Raw genomic sequence first — 18,625 nt, forward strand, 5'->3', positions numbered from 1 at the left:
AGAAATAAACTGGCTTCCCCGATCGGAGACTAGTATGGACGGGAATCCATGCAAACGAATGATATTTTCGAGGAATTCCTTGGCAAGAACAAAGGCTGAAGGTAATCCTTTCAAAGGAATAAAGTGGGCCATTTTGGAAAATAAATCCACCAGGACCAGAATAGTATTGTAACCATTACAAGAGGGCAGGTCCGTGATAAAATCTAGTGACAGGGTGTGCCAAGGTGCTGGTGGAATGTCTAAGGGCTGAAGAACACCGGCGGGTCTTGTCTTTTGACCTTTGTTTTGGGCACAAACTCCACAGGACATCACGAAAGATTTAATATCCTTTCGCCAGGAAGGCCACCAGAATTGTCGTTTAACCTTTTCCTCTGTTTTGGCAATGCCAGGATGTCCTTCCATCAGGGTATCATGATGACGGGAAATAACCAGCCCTTGCAATTCCTTTTCTGGCAAAAATAAGCGTCCTTGGAAGTAAGGTAAGCCATCCTTGACTGAAAAGTTAGACCCCCTTTTGATCCAATCCTGCAAGGCTGAAGAGTCCAGGAATTGTTTCACTCGTGCTTGAATGTCTTCAAGGGTTTGTAAAGTGGTTATCCCCAAAATTCTTTGTTCGGGAATTATCGGCACAGGTTCTGAGTTTGTGTCTATTTCTTCCATTCCAATTCGGGATAGAGCGTCCGCCTTACCATTCTTATAGCCGGGGCGGTAGGTGATTACAAAATCGAACTCAGCAAAGAACAAAGCCCATCGGAGCTGTCGAGACGATTGAGCCTTGGCAGTTTTTAAATATTGTAAATTTTGGTGATCAGTGATCACGGTGATGGTATGCCGGGCGCCGAGGAGATAATGCCGCCAAGCCTTAAAGGCAGACTTAATGGCTAATAGTTCCTTATCGGTGATTGCATAATTTATCTCCGGCGGCGAGAACTTTCTGGACCAAAATGCTACGGGGTGCAGTTGGTTGGTTTCAGAGTCTCTCTGAGACAGGACAGCTCCCATGCTAAGCTGGACGCGTCGGTTTTGACTATATATGGGAGATCGGGACGCGGGTGCTTCAAAATAGGTGCAGACGTGAACTTAGCTTTCAACTCCTGAAAGGCCTGTTCGGCTTCCTCGGTCCATTCAAAACGTTTATTTTTTCCCAAGAGTGCAGTGATGGGTTGCACCACACGTGAAAACTCCGGGATAAACCTAGGGTAACGATTTTTAACAGTTATCTGGTTCAATGCGCGGTAATCGATACAAGTTCTAAGGTCGCCTTCTTTTTAGGCATGAAGAACAAAGCTGAGGATGCCGGGGACTTTGACGGGCGAATGAAACCATTGGCGAGGTATTGATCTAAATATTGTCTCAAATGCAGATTCTCTGGTTCAGTTAGGGCGTAAATCCTGCTACAAAGGGGTTGTGCACCGGGCACCAGATCGATTTGGCAATCGTACGATCTGTGGGGAGGTAACGTGTTGGCCTGTTCCTTTTGGAAGACGTCCTGAAAGTCTTGGTACTCTGGAGGTAGTTGCACGGGGACAGAGGTTACTGATGCTAGATTAATCTTTGGATTTTCTGGGTAGCAGGTTTGTGCACAATCCGGGAAGGTTATTCTCTTCGCTCGCCAATCAATTCGAGGATTATGTGTCTCTAACCAAGGGATTCCGAGAATAAGCTGAAACTGTGGAGCCTTGATTACATCAAACACAACTGCCTCCCGATGGCCATCCGGACCTACAAGTGTCACCTCAGCTGTGGAATGTGTTACCGGTCCAGAGGCAATTTCGGTTCCATCTACTGTGGTGATGACATCTTTGTTGGTTTTAGGATGCAGAGGGAGGTTTATCCTAGAGACCAATTCTCGATCCACATAGTTTCCTATAGCCCCGCTATCAATGTATGCCTTTATAGCATGCAACCGTTTAGGCTGTTCCGGATCTACGAGGACCATTGGCACAATGAAATGCGAGGTCTGAGAGTTAGTTTTCAAGCTCGGCAAGCGGACCCCTACGCTTGCTGGGCGTGGTCGTTTCCCGATACAGAGTTTCCATGGATTTTATCAGCGGCTCCTACCACCTTCTTGGGTGGCTTAACCGGGCAATCTCGTAGAAAGTGTCCAGAGGACCCACAATAAAGGCATAATTGCATCTGTCGTCTTCTTTCCTGTTCTTTTTGAGTTAGGGGTCCTTTAACCCCTCCGATTTGCATAGGCTCCGAGCCATCAGCCCCCTTGGGGTTAGCGTGGGTCTTGGCCAACACCCGGGTTTCAAACTTGGACCGATCTGCTTTTCTGTTTTGCAGCCTGTGATCCAATTGGACCACTAAGTCTATATATTCAGTGCATTCTTGGGGCGGATTTACAACTTGTGCCAAGACATCTTTAAGTTCTCCGCGTAGACCTCGATAGAATAACGTGATTCTTTTATCCTCTGGCCAACCAGTTTCCACAATTAGTCTATTGAAGGTTGCAATGTAGGATAGAAGGTCTTGATTGCCCTGTCGCAGACATAGAAGTTCGTCATCCAGAGCCTGTCCCTGGGAGTGTCGACCAAATAACCTTTCCATGCTTGTTTGAAATCCTTGAAAATCACGAAGAATCGGGTCATCTTGAGTTACCAGTGGGACTGACCAATCGGCAGCACAGCCGCTGAGATATGACAACACAAAGGCTACCTTGGTCTGATCATTAGGGAAGGCCCCAGGTCTGCATAGGAAGTGCAAACGACACTGATTCATGAATACGGCAAATCGTTTGGGGTCCCCAGCAAAGCGTTCAGGTGGGGCCAGCGGCATGTTTCCAGGTAGATTAATCTGCACCGGGTTACTGGAAACCACTGGAGCGGGGTTCCCCCCGGAACCGGGTAAAGGAGTTTGTCCAGCTTGACCTTGGAAAAGCTGTCTAGCCAGGTCATCAGCTCTATCCTTTATTACAATCACTTCCCTCCTGAGGGCACTAGTCTCTTGACGAGCGGCGTGTACTTCGGCCCGCAATTCCCCCAGTAATTGGGCCAACTGGTCAGTTTCGGAAGTTTCCATAGCGCCTGGGTGGGAATTTGTAGGAAGGCTTCGCGTTCTGTAATGCTCACCTGGTTCCCACGGGGGCGCTGGTCTAGTCTGGATTGCTGTGGCCTCTTCTAGCGTGATCCGCAGGACCCGGAACACCGATTGGACAGGACCTCCAAATCGTGCTTGCCTGGCCCATAGGAATATCCTTCTGCAGATGAGAAAGGGGATTAACAGTCTGCAGAATAGTGTGCTAGCTCCGCCCTTTCCCCCTTCGTTCCTCTCTAACTTCCTCCAAACTCCGGTTTAAGCTCACCTTATGGTTTGGAAGGATGAACTCTCCATCCTGCTTCTGGTGCAGGGGCGCGCGTTCGTCCAGTTACTTCACTGGTTTTCAGAATGGCGCTGGCAAAATCCACCTGACTTTCCTGAGCGATGCGCCGTAAGTATGAAAGTTCAAAGTTCAAGTGAGGCCCCCTTTATGTTGTCTTTCTAACCTGTGATCTGTCCTTTATTTCAGGTGCAGAATGAAGGCGATGCGTCGAGGGGTTAAACTGCCGAGGTGAGTAGTGATGAGGGCGATCCCTCTAAATGTCCTTATCATTCCCCAGAAATGTCTCTTGTCCTTTCCCCATAGGGGCCGGGGTACGGTACCTGCCAACGGGCGGCGCCGACCCGAAATGTGGAAGAAAAGCCGGTAAGTATTATGGCTGTTAATCAGGCTTTCCTTCTGTGTTCCTTCTGCTCACCTTTTGTTTATTCCTCTCTCCCCTAGGTGCAGAGATGTGGCGTCCGATGCTGACAGCCGCGATGGAGCCGGGAGATGTCTCGAGGACAGGTGAGTGAAGCGTGGCGCTGCAGCGAGGAACGCAATGCTTTTAAATGGAAGTCTTTCTTCAGGGATGCTGGCGAGAAGATTCCGGATGCAGGTAAGAAGTTTGAAATAGTCCTTGGTTTTCACCTTTCTCTTCTCTTCCTTCCTTGCAGGTCTTCCAGGTTTGAGGCGGGCGTGGCTGGAGTCCAGGAGCAGGAGCAGACACGGTGAGCGTTAAGCTGCAGGAAGCAGAACAACGCGAAGCATGAGCTGCTGTCTGGGCGTGGCTTAAATAGCCTCCAAAGAAGTCCCAGGTATGTATCCTTCCCCAACTAGGTATGTATCCTTCCCTGGCCACGCCCGAGTGAAAAAATAGTCCCTATGAAAAAATAGTCCCTTTCAGGTCTCAGGGAGGCCTGAAGCGTGCAGCATGGTCTGCATCAGGTAAGTGCACAAAATACCTCCCTTTATGAGCCTGGCGCCTATGGCGCCAGGACTGATGTCCAACATGAGCCTGGCGCCAAAGGCGCCAGGACTGAGTCCAAAGAGCCCCTATAAGGGGCCGCTGGGCTTTTACCCGAGGGCATGATGCCTGCTTCCGGGGGTGCTGGGCCTGGCCTGGTGCTCCGGGGGTAGGCATCATGACAGCAGGCAAGAGGACAAATTACTATACTGACATTTGTGCTACTGTTAGTTAGTCCAGTACCACCCTCCCCCTTCCTCTATATAAAAAAACAACCTTTCCCCGAAGCTATGAATGCATATTTCTTTTTGCAAAGTATCCCAACCTTTTCTCTGCTGCTGATGGCATGTCACAAGTATAAAAGCAGGCTGGCCCTTGGACTAGGAATGCAAGAGTCACAACCATTCCACATTTAGTAAATAGAAAACATTTTCTTTTGCAGTGCACAATGCTGATGGCTGTTAGGATATGGCCCCTAGCAGTACGCCTTCCTGGTGTTGTGAAGCAGGACTTCTAACCTTTAAGAATGGGAGGCACATATTTTATATATATAAAAGGATTAGGTATGTTTCTGTACTCAGCTGATACAATTTCTCAGTGTTAGGTTGCCCTCTGCTGTCCAAATGGAAACGTCAACCCACTTCTACATCAGCTATCATTTCAACAAACAGAATGAGCACGGTTCTTCGCAGTCACCTTTGCCTTCCACTATTGTAAACATTCAGAACAATTTCAAATTACTTCTTTCCACCCCCACTTCTATTTACCACACGGCACGTCGGTTCCAGTGTCAATGAACAGTTAATTACCGTCTCAACGTTTCAGTAAAGCTGAAAACAGGTGGTGTAATTATGCTACTATGCAATCTTAAGCCATCACAGGGACTCTGCAATGGAACAAGGTTGACAAATATGCATCTACAAAGACACATCATAGAGGCCCATCTGATCTGTATACTGTTCCTATACTGTGCGTACCTCTCATTCCATCTGCTAGCTTTCGCCTTTCAATGACCATTAATAAGTCACAGGGACCTATGCTCCTTTCCTGGAAGTGATAAGTGGTAATTTCGATATTTAAGAAGGGGGACAGGTGACCCTATGAATTACTGACCAATATTGATATTTAAGATATGCTAGAATGGCATATGTTACGCCGGGAACAGTTAGTGTTTAATAAATTGCACTAGGTAGAAGAAATTGGGCCAGTGAGTAAAAAACAACTTTACAAAATCTTACAAAAGTCTCAGTAAAACACAAACACCATCAACATGGCACCACATGAAATAAACCATATTTCATCATAAGGCAGTCACATTTTTAATATAAAGGGCATTACATGTGTGCTTCTTAAAACTACATCCTTCGAATAAAATATGTAAGGTAGAGAATGACTACAATCACATGGCTCATATTGCGCATTTACATCTCAATGTCTTTGGGGATTGTTCTTTTCATCCTTTTGCCTCTTTCTTCATTCACTTTGGACCTCAAATTGTAAGGGTCACTCTGACCTGTACTTGCGTTTATCCCTGCATTAAAAATCACTAATATATTTATTTTAAAACTTCTAAATGCCTCACCAATAGATCATAATGTCTGTCTGTGTTCCTAACAATGCACCCCAGAGAGCTCGAGGTGCAGCTCAGAGAGAGTTCAATTGACCTCAGGAAATCTCCCAATGCCTTGTGCAGAGGTCTCTCTGCAATTCAGTGAGAGTGGTTTCAGTAACTTGGTGAACTCCCAGTGCACCTCACAGAGTTCCCATTTAATGGTGTTGGTAAAATAGCTCAGCAGGTTGGGTGCTCACTGCTGAGATCTGTGTGTGCTCTGCAGGCTGCAGTTTTCAATACCAACCAGGCCAATTCAGCCTTTCACCCATCTGAGATCAACAAATGAGTACAAGCTTCGGTGGGGTACCAATAATTGTATATACAACAATGTTCTGTACACAGCGCTTTGGCAAAAGTGCCATATAAATAGAAATGTATTATTACTATCAGCAAGATCTCATCTGATGCATCACATAACGTGCATACATCCCTTTACAGAACACTTAGATCTTAACTCATGCTGTTCTCCTTTACTCAATGTCCTGTACGTAAACATGCTATTTTTATTCCATAGGAGAATGGAACCCATGGAGACTCGCCTGTGGGCAGCTTAGGGAACGGGATTGATTTGGCAGGCGGCGGCACCTACATGAGGTTTGATGTCCCTATTCCCAAAATTAAAAAGAGCTGGCCTAGCTTCAGAGGTAAGTTGGCAAGTGGTCATCATTTCCTATCATGAGGCCACTGTATTCTTAGTGCTGACCTATACAGATATGCTTACTCGGTCTTAGCATATGCCATTGTCAGCATTTACATCCCCTTTCATCCTCTCTCTGAAGCTCGGAAAAGTCACCAGAAGTGCCTTTCCCTGCATTGTAGCACAAGGCCCTTTTATGTGGAATGCATTATCCTTGACACACAACATTATACAGAGATGGCATGCTTAACACAACATTTTCACATCGAAATGCTTTATTAATTTCTTTGATTTGTGTTACAAGTGTGTGAAGTTGAGGCTTGATCTATCACAGGTTCTTACTATAAAAGACGTTTTCACAAATTAATCACATTACAAGCTAGTCCGTCATGCAGGATTACTAATCCTGTATAACAATTGCTAAGAGTAGGATACCCTGCCCTTATATGGCTCAAAAAGGGGACACAACAGTCTGTGTAATTAATTTATATTGGATAATGAATCCAGTTGCACACTTTTTTCAAGAAAATAATATTTAGTTTGTTTGCGTTACTTTTATAAATGTTCTCAAAAACACTTACACAGGCAACATCAGATCATTAAACAATATATTACTAGTAATACACATTAAAATCACAACCAACATTATTAATTCAGACCAATAGCCCCTGTGCAAAATTGTATTAAAGTGCTACACAAATTCCATAAGGTGCAAAATGCATGAAAGTGTTTGCTGTGAGTGCAACAGTATTTTAATGTACTGCATGTGGGAATAGCATATGAGTATCCTATTATTGGAAGCAAAGTCCAATAGTCCTTCTTTTGAACATGGTCCCCAACTGATCACATGTGTGATTAACACAATCCTAATCATAAATGGACACTCTAACCTAATGCGTACAATTTATCAACGTTTAGGATACCACAAGGAGCCTAACCCCCCTCCAGGATGACAGAAATAGGCGTCACACATGCAGGGACTATTTTTTAAAAAAGGATAAAAAAACAGCACTTTTCAGCAATCATTTTGCATATTTCTGGGCAGTTCTTGGTTAAAAGAGGCAGACTCCAAACATCGAAGGTTTCTGAGGTGCATCGTTGGTGACTAAAATAATTGGTTGGAAATTATTGAAGTTTTAATTAATTGAAATATATGTGACAAAATGCTGAGATTCACAATGTGGATATGACTATTATTAAAAGAAATGCTAGGATCCCAAAATTGAGATTTGTAAGAATACAGCAAAGGAAATAGGGTGGTAAAATGGTGGATGTCCAATAGCAGCGTCAGCAAAATAGTTTTGGAGAACAAATAATAAACAACAGACGTACTACAAATGTTTAAGGATATTGAAGGATTTTGATGGCAGGGATACCACTGGCAGAACGCACAAATACAAAATCTGCATAACTTTGACACGATACCAAGAATATTTCCCCATTGATTTCTAACCAAATAAGTAATGGAAGAGAAAATCAAAGGTCATTGGGCTTTGCCTGAGGGAAATTGTGCATTCATTGTTTCTTCCAGTTATCACACATTGGGCCACGTTATGAGGAATTATCGCTAGACACGTTTACTGCTACTGGCACTTGCAATCTGACAAGTCCGCCCGATTGCAAGCAGTGGCGTCGCCAGGAATCAAATTTAGGAGGGACCCAGAGGGGGCTACAGACAAAAGTAGGGGGGGTCACAGATGAAAGTAGGGGGCTGCCTATAAAAGGGCAATTTGTGACGTCAGAAGCACTACTGCAGAAAATATTTTGTGCACACCAACTATCACACCCCAATGCATCTCCCCTCCCATCAGAATGTAGGCACTAAACCATTAAGCCACTAATGACCCTCATTATCGGTTTTCTGTGCTACATTCTGATTGGACGGGCGGATCTTGGCCATTGTTGTGCGGCAGCATTGATTGTGGCCCTGTGTGTGTGCTGTGCGGAGAGACACAGCACTGTAGAAAGAACACAGAAAGTAGCCAGGCTGAGGTAGAGCGGGGCACAGTGAGGGCCCAGGATTTCAGAGGAGGGGACCAGGCCTGCCCCAGCCCCGCCTTAGTGACGCCACTGATTGCAAGTGGCAGGATGGCAGAGTTAATCTCCATCTTCAGAGTGCATAAGAACCCATGGGTATTTTGGAGGAATTATCATAGGTGCAGCTCTTGAAATTCCTCCATGGTTGGTCCTAATGTGGAGGAAATAACCCCAGTGCTGGAAGCATCTCCTCTGTGTTGCCACCCGATTCATATTATGGCGGCCCAATGAAAGTGGCAGAAATGCAATCACCTTTATCACTACACGGCCATGCTCGTAATGAGCCCCATTATCTACCCTGGGAGTCTCAACTGTTTACTTAGCTTTTTTCTAGAATTATGAGTCCCTAATTTAGAGTCGGCGGTTCAGATCATTTTCTTTCTCCTCAATCACGGATGGACATTTGTTTCCCTTACATTCAAAATTCATTTTAAAAAAAAGGGAAATTGTAACCTCCTTCAGAGTCCCTCGGATCATAGCCACTGAGGGAAGGATTGACATTCGCAAGCTTTTGTGAGGATTGGTTCCCCCGATTTCCTCATTCAGCTGCACACATAACGAGTGCACCCTATGACTCCTTACTCTCTCAACTGACCTTGACTACTGTCCCCAAGGGCGTTCAACCTACCAGCACTTTGAGGTGATACCAATGATATATAGAGCCCTACATGAATGCCAAATAACATAACATAACAGTATATAGTTTCTAACTATTATGGACCTTCTGTGGATACTGCCTGATCCTCCCAGGAGCTAGTTTGGGAAGCAGATCGGCAATCACCATGCATGAAATGTTTTACTATCTATGGGAAGACATGACCCTTTGTTGTAAAGTCATTTTGTTTTTGCACTTTTGTCGACCAGAATTCAACCCGTTTTTTTCCTTGTTTTATGTAGCACCCCCCTTTGCTTTGTATGCACTGCCCCCCAGGCCTCCTTGCTTCCCTATCCCCACATACACATATAAAAACCTGGTCGAATTCTGGTCGAGCAAAAGTGCACGAACAAACTGAAGACTTCAAGGAAAGTACTTTAAGTGAAGGGATGCCAATTTCGATCACGGGGAAAACCTGAGGATAGCACATGGTGTAGCATGCACAATCATGAAAGCCATAGGCGTTGCACCACACCATACTTTAGGGTGAGACATACACGTGTGTATTAGTCAGGGAAATGGCTGCAATCACTGTGGCGAGGACAGTGCTCTCCGTACCCCACATCTCCAGCCTACCCGTGTGCCTTCCTGAGAACCAGTGTTGCAAGCAAGTCCACACTGCAACGCGATCCTAGCTGATGTCTACAGTCAGCAGCACCTACCAAAATGTGGAGCGGAGCGAATCAAACATACCATGAGCGGCTCCCCAATGCAGGCATACTATAAACCAAGAGCTTGGACAAGGGAGAACTAAGAAGCTTTGAGAAGCGACCTAGAAAGTTGCGGTGGGAGAGTCTGGCTCTGAACTAACATCTCAGAGCAGCCATCTCCACATGCTGTCTTGAAGCCTCTGTTCCTCCAAGCAACAGCCTCACTCTCAAACCCCTGGGGCATTGAAGTGATTTAGGTATTTCAAGATGAAAGGCATGGTGGGAGGGCCTGGGGCGAGTTGATGCCTGTTCACGAGTGATAACAAGGGTCTGATGCTGAGAAATGGAGAACTGGTGCCCAATCTTGAGGATCACCCACCAAGTGGGTCCCGCGCCCAAGGGGTTATGCCGGCTAACTAGACACCCATTTCCACTTTAGATTCCTCCATAAATCTGACTATCCTTTATTTTCTCTACAATTATTGAACTGTCAGCAATCAACTTGTAACTGACTCCGAGAGGAAGGAATAATTGTAACAGGGGCAAGATGGCATAAGACCCATTAAGGCCTCAGTGACACAATCAGTAAAGACCCATTAAGGCCTCAGTGACACAATCAGTGTTGTGCCATTCAACGCATCAGCAGTGGGAGAAGCCAACCCCTGGCAGGCACACCTTTCACTCAAGGAACCGCATGGTTAAAGGGCCGCCTGCAGGGGTTGGTTCTGACAAATGTCAAATGATCTCCCAGTGAAACTCCAAAAATGAAGAAGAAGGGAAATGACTAAAGGAACAACCTACAGAGACAAATCAGTGCCACATAGATTGTTTTTAATTTCTTTTTTTTTAAAAAAAAAAGGTGTTATTGATTATGTTCATTGTGGTGTTCCATTGTTCTTCTAGACATGATGTTGCACCGGTACGTCGTCTCCCGCGTGATATGGGCCTACATGCTCTCCATAGCTATGACCTACTTCATCACGCTGTGTCTGTTCCCCGGGCTGGAGTCAGAGATCCGCAACTGCACGCTGGGGGAGTGGCTGCCAATCCTGATCATGGCCATCTTCAATCTCTCGGACTTTGTGGGCAAGGTATGGCACACTGGTGACCTCAGCAACTAGCAGGCACCGACATGAGCTCTACCGACCAAGGCTGCCATTCCCCACCCACCACTCGCCCGCCATCCAAAAGAGTGGACTTGCCCTCCTATTTCCTGTCTCCTACGTCACTGTGCGTTTTTATTACAGTTGTATTGTATCTGGTGTTATATTAGAACAAAAATTGAAAACACAAAGAATGAAAGTCAAGATTGTGTAAATGTGGGAATGTAGTAAAAAGGCCTGCACCACATATGCCCTCCCGCTGCCCCATGTCTTGCCTCCCTGCAGGAGGCAGCTCCTTGCGACTGCCTGAAACTCTTCTACTGGCCCCGAAACATCAGGCTACTGTAAAGCACTTGGGCATTTTTCTGGATTTTTTAGATAAATTATTACATCTGGAATTCTTTTCTAAACACTTATGGGGACTCGTAACTCATTTTCATTTTTTTCTTTTTTTTTTCTTTTCTTTTTTCTTTTTTCTTTAAGGTTTACAGTTTCTAACAAACTGTTACCATTTAACAAAACTGAGCAAGGTACATAACTACATAACTACTTCATTTAAACACAACAGTCTCTCCAAGGCAATTTTTAAACATTTAGTTAACACATTTCATTTTATGATTTTCCATTATCCAAGAGTCCAATTACCTTCAAAATTAACCTTTTTTTCTCCAAAAAAGGTGGTACTGAAAATGTCATTGGTTAAATAAAAAAAACAGTAGAAACGAAGGTAACTGGAACAGCTGGACATACGCAAAAAGAGCCAATATTACTGCATTTTGCATAAGAGTGCTTACCTTCACTTTTTCAGACATTTTACACTTTTTTAGAATTGAGGTGTGAGGGTTTTTAAGAACATGCGATGAGACCTGGGAAGATTGTACTTCTTTGGCGGGATTCTGGAAGGTATCGTGGGAGGGGGGGATTTCTAATAAGTGGGCTTATGGAAAGTGATCGCTTTCACAGCACTATAGTTGTCCATGTGGATCTGTGAGCCTGATACCACTCTCAGCTTCGTTGTCATGGAAACACCTGGTGCTTCCGCTTTGTAGAGCGCCCCGTGTCTTCCTGGCTGGATGTCCTCTTAATAAGTCCCACACTAATGCATCTTCCCAACCATGCATCAGGCAGTCGCTTACCGAGAAAGCCTGATCCCTCAGCCACTACCTTAAATTGGCACTTCATCTTCCCGTCCCTAGCAGTAAGCATGCCAGTCTCCAGTCTCCTGTGCAGCTGTACAGTAAGGGCTCCACTTAAGGTCAAAAGTGTCCTTCACACCTCAATGTCAAGGAGCTCAGGACATGCCTTTGGGGTAGGTACAAATGGTACATGATTTAAGGCCTATTTTCTCAACAAATAAGACTTCAAGTTTCATTAGGGTACATGGCTGATATAAGGATGGTTATTTTGAGGAAAGTTCTTCTACTTTTAGGTAACTATGTGTCATCCCCTCCACTGTCCCTCACTGGTCATTGAAGGTATCTATGTGGCGCGCTTCTGGCAGTAGAACCATGTGCCATATCTCTTATTGGGTTCCTTTTCTTCTAGATCTTGGCCGCTTTGCCCTACGACTGGAGAGGCCCCCACCTTCTCATCTGCTCGTGCGTGCGAGTGATCTTTATCCCCCTCTTCGTAATGTGCATTTACCCGAGTGGGAAGCCCGCCTTCAGCCACCCTGCCTGGCCCTGCATCTTCTCCCTCCTGATGGGAATCAGCAATGGCTACTTTGGAAGCGTGCCCATGATTCTGGCAGCTGGCAAAGTGAGCCCAGAGCAACGCGAGTTGGCGGGTAAGTTTAACCAGCATTGTTACTTTGCTTGAATCAATAAAGTGTGCTGTGGGTGTTTGGTAGATTTGTTGAATTTCAGGGATAAGCAGTCCAATCTTGACACCTCCTAATCTGGGATCTCCAGTCTTAACCTAATATACCTGACTCTTTGGCCATGTCCAGCTTTGCAGGACTTTATTGGATCTACAAAATTGCTATAACGTGATCCCCTCTTTCCTGCAGTTTTTCACGCTGTCCTATTCTTTTATCTGAACAATGTTACAAATCAAAGAAAATAACTCTAGATGGACGCCCAGGCACAGACCAGCTGTGAGCCACTGCTTAGCCTGTCCAGTATTCTTTTTTTTTTATTAAACAAATTTTCAGTTCCAGTTACTCTCTCAGGTATCGGCACAAAGACCGTTCATATCCCACCATAATAACTACACTAAACAACCCTAACTCTAGAGCCCCAACACAGGATCATTCGGGGAACCAACATATCTGGAACACTCACCACAAGGATAAGAATCACGCAATCCTAACACTTACCAGTATGGTGCATCCAACATCTGCACCAGCGTGTGCCCTTTCAGGTCCTGCCCCACATATCCTGCTGTGCACAAGGCTCGTTCATATCTAGTGGTCCCAATCCAAGACCAGAGTGTACAACAAAATCCCCCTGTGGCATTATAACTTAAAGGGGCTATCGATCCTTCATGTGCATGATGTCCCACACCTGCTCATCCTTTTCACTAGTGTTGAGACCCTCCAGCTGTGAGACACTTCTTTATAAGGTCCATCATTTTTTATTTGACCTATTTTCAGTTCCATTCACAGAGAGACCACCCGGGCCATTCTCCTCCTCTTTGCCCAGACACTCAACTGTCACGCTCTGTACATTCACACAGACAAGGCACAAGCATTCTCTTGAGCTGTCAATCATACTCAAGCGCAAGCACAAGCACATTCTACCTGCATTCGCGGGATCTATGTGAAAATATTGATTACAAAAAAAACCTGCGAATCCAAAAATACCAATATTTATTTCTTGTACCCTATGTCAGAGCATATATAAGCAGGGAGAGACCCCGAGCCCGCCACACACACATTTATTATCAGTTTAACCCATCCCCCCACATATATATGCAGTGAAATTCAGCTTTAAAACATTCAACATTTTTGGAATCGTAGGGATGGTCTGCGATATTTTGTAGCAATACCCGTTGACGGATGGCCAGTGAAACAAGGATACACAAAACTGAAAACACAACACATTTCACACACATTGCAATAGTTTTAATGTCTAGTTCATTTGAGGTAGTCCCTATTCAAGGCCATCTGACGTTTGAAACATTGTTTTTGTGTGGGCTCTTGTGTGCCCTCAGGTGAGAAACTAAATTTAACGTACTTGGGAACTATTATATAGGCATTAATGGCTTAATGCACATTTCATCACACCATTTTGGTGACAATGGCAAGCAACCCCCGTTTCCTCCCATGCTCCCTGTATCCTCTTTGCTTTAAAGACAAAAGAGCAAAGGGACAAGGGAATTGACGGCAACCGTGTCCCTTGGACTGCTCATTGATCACAAGCCAATTAATTGGTTGGAATATGGGGGCGTGATTTCGCGTTCTAACACCCCAACAGGCACAGGACACCCATGGAACACATTTATGCATATACTATACACACGAAAGATCTCCCGTGTAGGCCGTTATCCAACCTGTGAATTGAGATGGAAGTGTTAAGACATTAGCAGTTTTCTCGGGCACGCTGTGCAGCTTTAGTGAACGAGCAGGTCACTCAACACCTCTTTGGGCCTCAGGTACACATTGAGGGTTTACGCTTCCCCCATAAAGCAGCTAGTAGATGGAGTTTGGGGACAAGCAGTAAATGCAGATGATTCCTGGAAGAGCCTGACAAGGTCTAGGAGGTGCACTGTCTTCTCAACACCAATGGAACCCCAAAAAGGAAACCGGCAGTGTACGCAGGAATGCGAGTAAAGCAGGAGCACGGTTGGGAAGCAAGCAGGACAGGCACTTATACTGAATCCCAACCTCATTGGGTCAGATGCAAACCCTCCTCCCCCTGCTACGCGCACCGTGATACAATGATTGGAGGGCATGTGTCATGCTCTCCTGCATACATTCATTCAAACACCTGATCTTCCAAAGAAAGAACAGAGGACGATATGGGAAAAGGCTTTGGAAAATGTCCACTCTCAGTCTAGTCCTTCGAAAGGCTGGAACGCAGGGAGACTCCAACAGGACACTACTGGAAACAAAGGTCCAAGTGTTAGTAAGTACACAATGGATGAGTTCTGTCACACGCCATGCAATTAGGCAAGGAAGGTATACAGGAAAAGGAATAGAAACACATTAGCATCTGTGATATTATCGTAGGGTGTCTATAACCATAATTCTCTTGGCAGCGGGCCGTATCCGGTGGTGGGGCTGCACCCTCAATCCCGTTAACTCATGCTTTCAAAAATGAGCCGAAGGCAAAGAAAGACAAAACCAAGAGCCCAGGTCCAACATATATCTCTCTTACTGTATGGTATAATATGGTCATTAGAATTATAAAGCACAAGACATATTGCCTCAACTGAAGCTTCATGGCACTAAAATCTCTTCAGAAATTATTATTACCACACACACTGGTAATGCAGAAATGCAGACAGAGAAGGCAGTTAAGAAATACCAACTAGTCGGAAAAGGGGGCACTGTTGTGCAACAAGATGGCCGCTTGAGTATAGAGCTCCTCTCAGGCATGAATCCTGATTCAATAATACGCTATTCCCAGAGTACTTGGAACTGCAAAAACCAGCTGCGCTGTCCCCGGAGATCATCCTCGCTCTGCAGGCGAAAGAACGATCGAAAACAGACATTGAACACTAAGAAACTGAAGCTGGTCTAGAGGTGAAAGAACCGAGCCGCTCCTTGGCTCCATAAGAATCTACGTCAGAGCCGCTGCTCCTGAATGCATCCGGGCCCTGTCGTGGGCTGAGCAGTGTTGGCGGGTGATGGGTGCAGAGTGATACTGCGCCCACACCATAGGACATCCTGAACACTGACTCACTTTGGGCGGCCTGCTGTGCACACACCCCTGCGTAGTGTGAGCGGAGCGGGACTCTCCCTCGGCTCTCCCGCCCCCGCGGCCCCGAAGCCGAAACTTACCTGCTCTTCTCCAGAATACAGCAGCGGCACTTCGCGACAGGGGCAAAGGGATAGTCAACGCCACTGCATTGATCAGCAGAGATCGGGACAGAGAACCCCCTACTCCTTTCCAATCCAACGGCCGGTCTGAACAAATAAACAACGGGACACCGACACGTGGCACAGGGCCCCACTGCATACCGAAACATACCCCCGGCGTCGGTCCGGCAGCCTGTGCTGAGTGTAACTGACAGCGATCCTGAGCCCGTTGGCTAGCAGCTACGGAGGAGAAGGGGGGCCCATGCACAGCAATAGATTAGGAATTTAACTGTCGTGCGCAGACGGACTGCACGGACCAGCACCAGGAAAGAGGTGCTTCTACACGGCACGCCGCATCCAACTTTATCGTTGAGGGGTGTAAGGGGAGAGTCCATTCCCCCTTGGTCCTAGTCATTGCCAATTGGACCCCCACACGAAAACAGCGGATGGGAACCCATGGGCACATTCGAGGCCACAGCACAACCCCTGCTACCATCCTCCAGGAGGGCCTGACCGCATAACCCTGGACGGTAACCAACGGGCCTGGAATAACATATCCCTCAGTACTCCTGGCTGAGGGATGGTCTGCAGCCCAATTTTAGTAAAACATCCCACAGCAGAACACACAGATAGCACAGCCCTACCCAGGAACAATACAGTTCTGGAACGTGTACAAACGTGGGAGGACACAGTCCACTCTGCATACTGCTTGTGGCCAAAGTCAGGTATACCTTTGACATAGACTCAGGCAAGCACTGTCGATTCCCCCTGGAGTGTCCCATACTTTAGCCCAGGCAACTCTGAATCTGCTGCCACCCTGCCACACCACGAAAACCCGGACAGCCTAACTTTGAAGAGCATAGGCCCGTGAAAATGACGGAAAGCATTACTACAAGATAGCCGGCATCGCAGACACACTATTGACCACCTGGACCCCGGCTGGCTCCACATCTCCCCCAAACCATCTCCGACCTCACCTTACCAAACATCCTTAGCATATTAACTGGTACAAGCTGCATAAACACTCTAACAATGCCCGAGAAAAATGTGGTCAAAGGCAGAAAGACGGGACCTATGGACTCCTTTACGAGCTCACAGTCGCCCCCCGAAAGCCCGATCCCACCAACATCTGCCTCATCCACAGCGACGGAAGACAAGAAATTTGATCACCTATCAACACGGTACAAAATGGGTTCCTGGCAATCAATGCCAAGCTCGATGACATTGTTTCAACAATAGGCTCCCTCAAAGTCCGAGTGGACAAAGAAAGTGCCAGAATCACGGAGACCGAAAACAGAATTGGTGCGAACAAAGACTCAACTCGACAAAACACTCATGATATATCACTCCTAAGAGGGAAAATGAATAAACTCCGAAATAAGTGTGACGATTTGAAATGTAGATCGAGACGGAACAACATCCGAATAGTCGGCCTTTCGGAAACCTTTTGCAAAGGCCCAATGGAATCCCGAATCGAAAACCTCTTGAAGTCCCTCCTGGGGGAAGATGCATTGTCACCACAATTTCTAGTTGAGCGAGCACATCGCACCCTCGCTCCGCCACCCAGGCCAGGGGCCCCTCCCCGTAGGTTATTGTCAAACTGCTGAATTACAGGGATAGGGACGCCGTCCTAAAGCTGGCAAGAGAGAAGGGACCCCTGAGGTTCGGCAATGACAATATTCACATGTACCCTGACTTCTCTGCAGGAGTCCAAACCCAAAGACGATCCTACGAGACCATCAAGCTCCAGCTGCGACTGAGACAGGTCCCCTACGCCCTTCTTTTTCCGTAAAAGCTGCGCATACAGCATGGTGGACGAGTGCATTTCTTTGAAACTACTACAGCGGCTCTGGCCTATATGGGCGCCTCAATACCCCTCCCGCCTAGGAGACAGGAATTAGACCAGAATGATCTGCAGCAGCCTGTATAGGCCTGAAACACAAGTCCCAATGGCCAACCACAGTTCTATCTGACTCCTGTCTTTTACCTGAAATGATGGAAGTAAAGCAGAAAAGACAAGCATCACTGCTTCCCAACCCTGAATGCAGCCGGATGAGACGCGCTCGACTACAAAGCGGAGTTGCCGCACTTGCCTCCCTCTTTGGGAATATCCACAAGTTAGTAATAAGGGATCATCATCAAGTCGGGTTTGATGGTGTGGGTGGGGATGGGCACAGGTAACACGGGACTGTTCTGTTGTTCAAGAACAATGTTATTGCCTCAGAAGGCCCCAGTTGGGCACCAGGCAAAAAGTTCAACTGGTTTGTTTACTGTTAACAATGCATTCACTGGTTCACTCACTGCTCTCCTTTATGAGAAAACCCACCCTTCCAAGCTTTATTGTGATTCACGGAAATGGCGCAGAAAACAAGACCACCCATGGAGCTAAAACTCAAAATGCTTACTTGGAACATTCGTAGGTTAAAGAATAGGGCGAAGGCCAGCAAAGTAGGGGCGTACATTAACAGGCACATCCACACATCACAATGCTCCAAGAAACTCATGCGTTAAAAGGAACCAGCGAGAGTGTCTTGCTGCAATTGGGCAACAATAGACATTACACTGAATATTCCTCCCAGAACAGAGATGTCATCATGTTAATACACCCCTCACTGGGGTTCTCCACCGAAAAAAGTAAAATTGACCAACAGGGTAGATATGTCGTGTTCTGGGGTACCGTGGCAGGCGAAAAACTCATAT

The 18,625-nt window shown here is 46.2% G+C and overlaps 1 protein-coding gene across 8 annotated transcripts in view; it reads left to right on the top strand.

Moving 5' to 3' along the window:
* The window catches only part of SLC29A4 (solute carrier family 29 member 4), a 301,784-nt gene that overhangs the window by 262,266 nt on the left and 20,893 nt on the right, over positions 1–18,625 (top strand). For all 8 annotated transcript variants that reach the window (XM_069645524.1, XM_069645525.1, XM_069645526.1 and 5 more), the window contains 3 exons: positions 6,395–6,524; positions 10,763–10,950; positions 12,508–12,748. In XM_069645524.1, coding sequence (XP_069501625.1) covers positions 6,395–6,524; positions 10,763–10,950; positions 12,508–12,748 — 559 coding nt within the window. The remainder of the gene's footprint in view (positions 1–6,394; positions 6,525–10,762; positions 10,951–12,507; positions 12,749–18,625) is intronic.

The sequence above is a fragment of the Ambystoma mexicanum genome, chromosome 2p, assembly GCF_040938575.1.
Source record: "Ambystoma mexicanum isolate Mex_15411 chromosome 2p, UKY_AmexF1_1, whole genome shotgun sequence".
NCBI lineage: Eukaryota > Metazoa > Chordata > Amphibia > Caudata > Ambystomatidae > Ambystoma > Ambystoma mexicanum.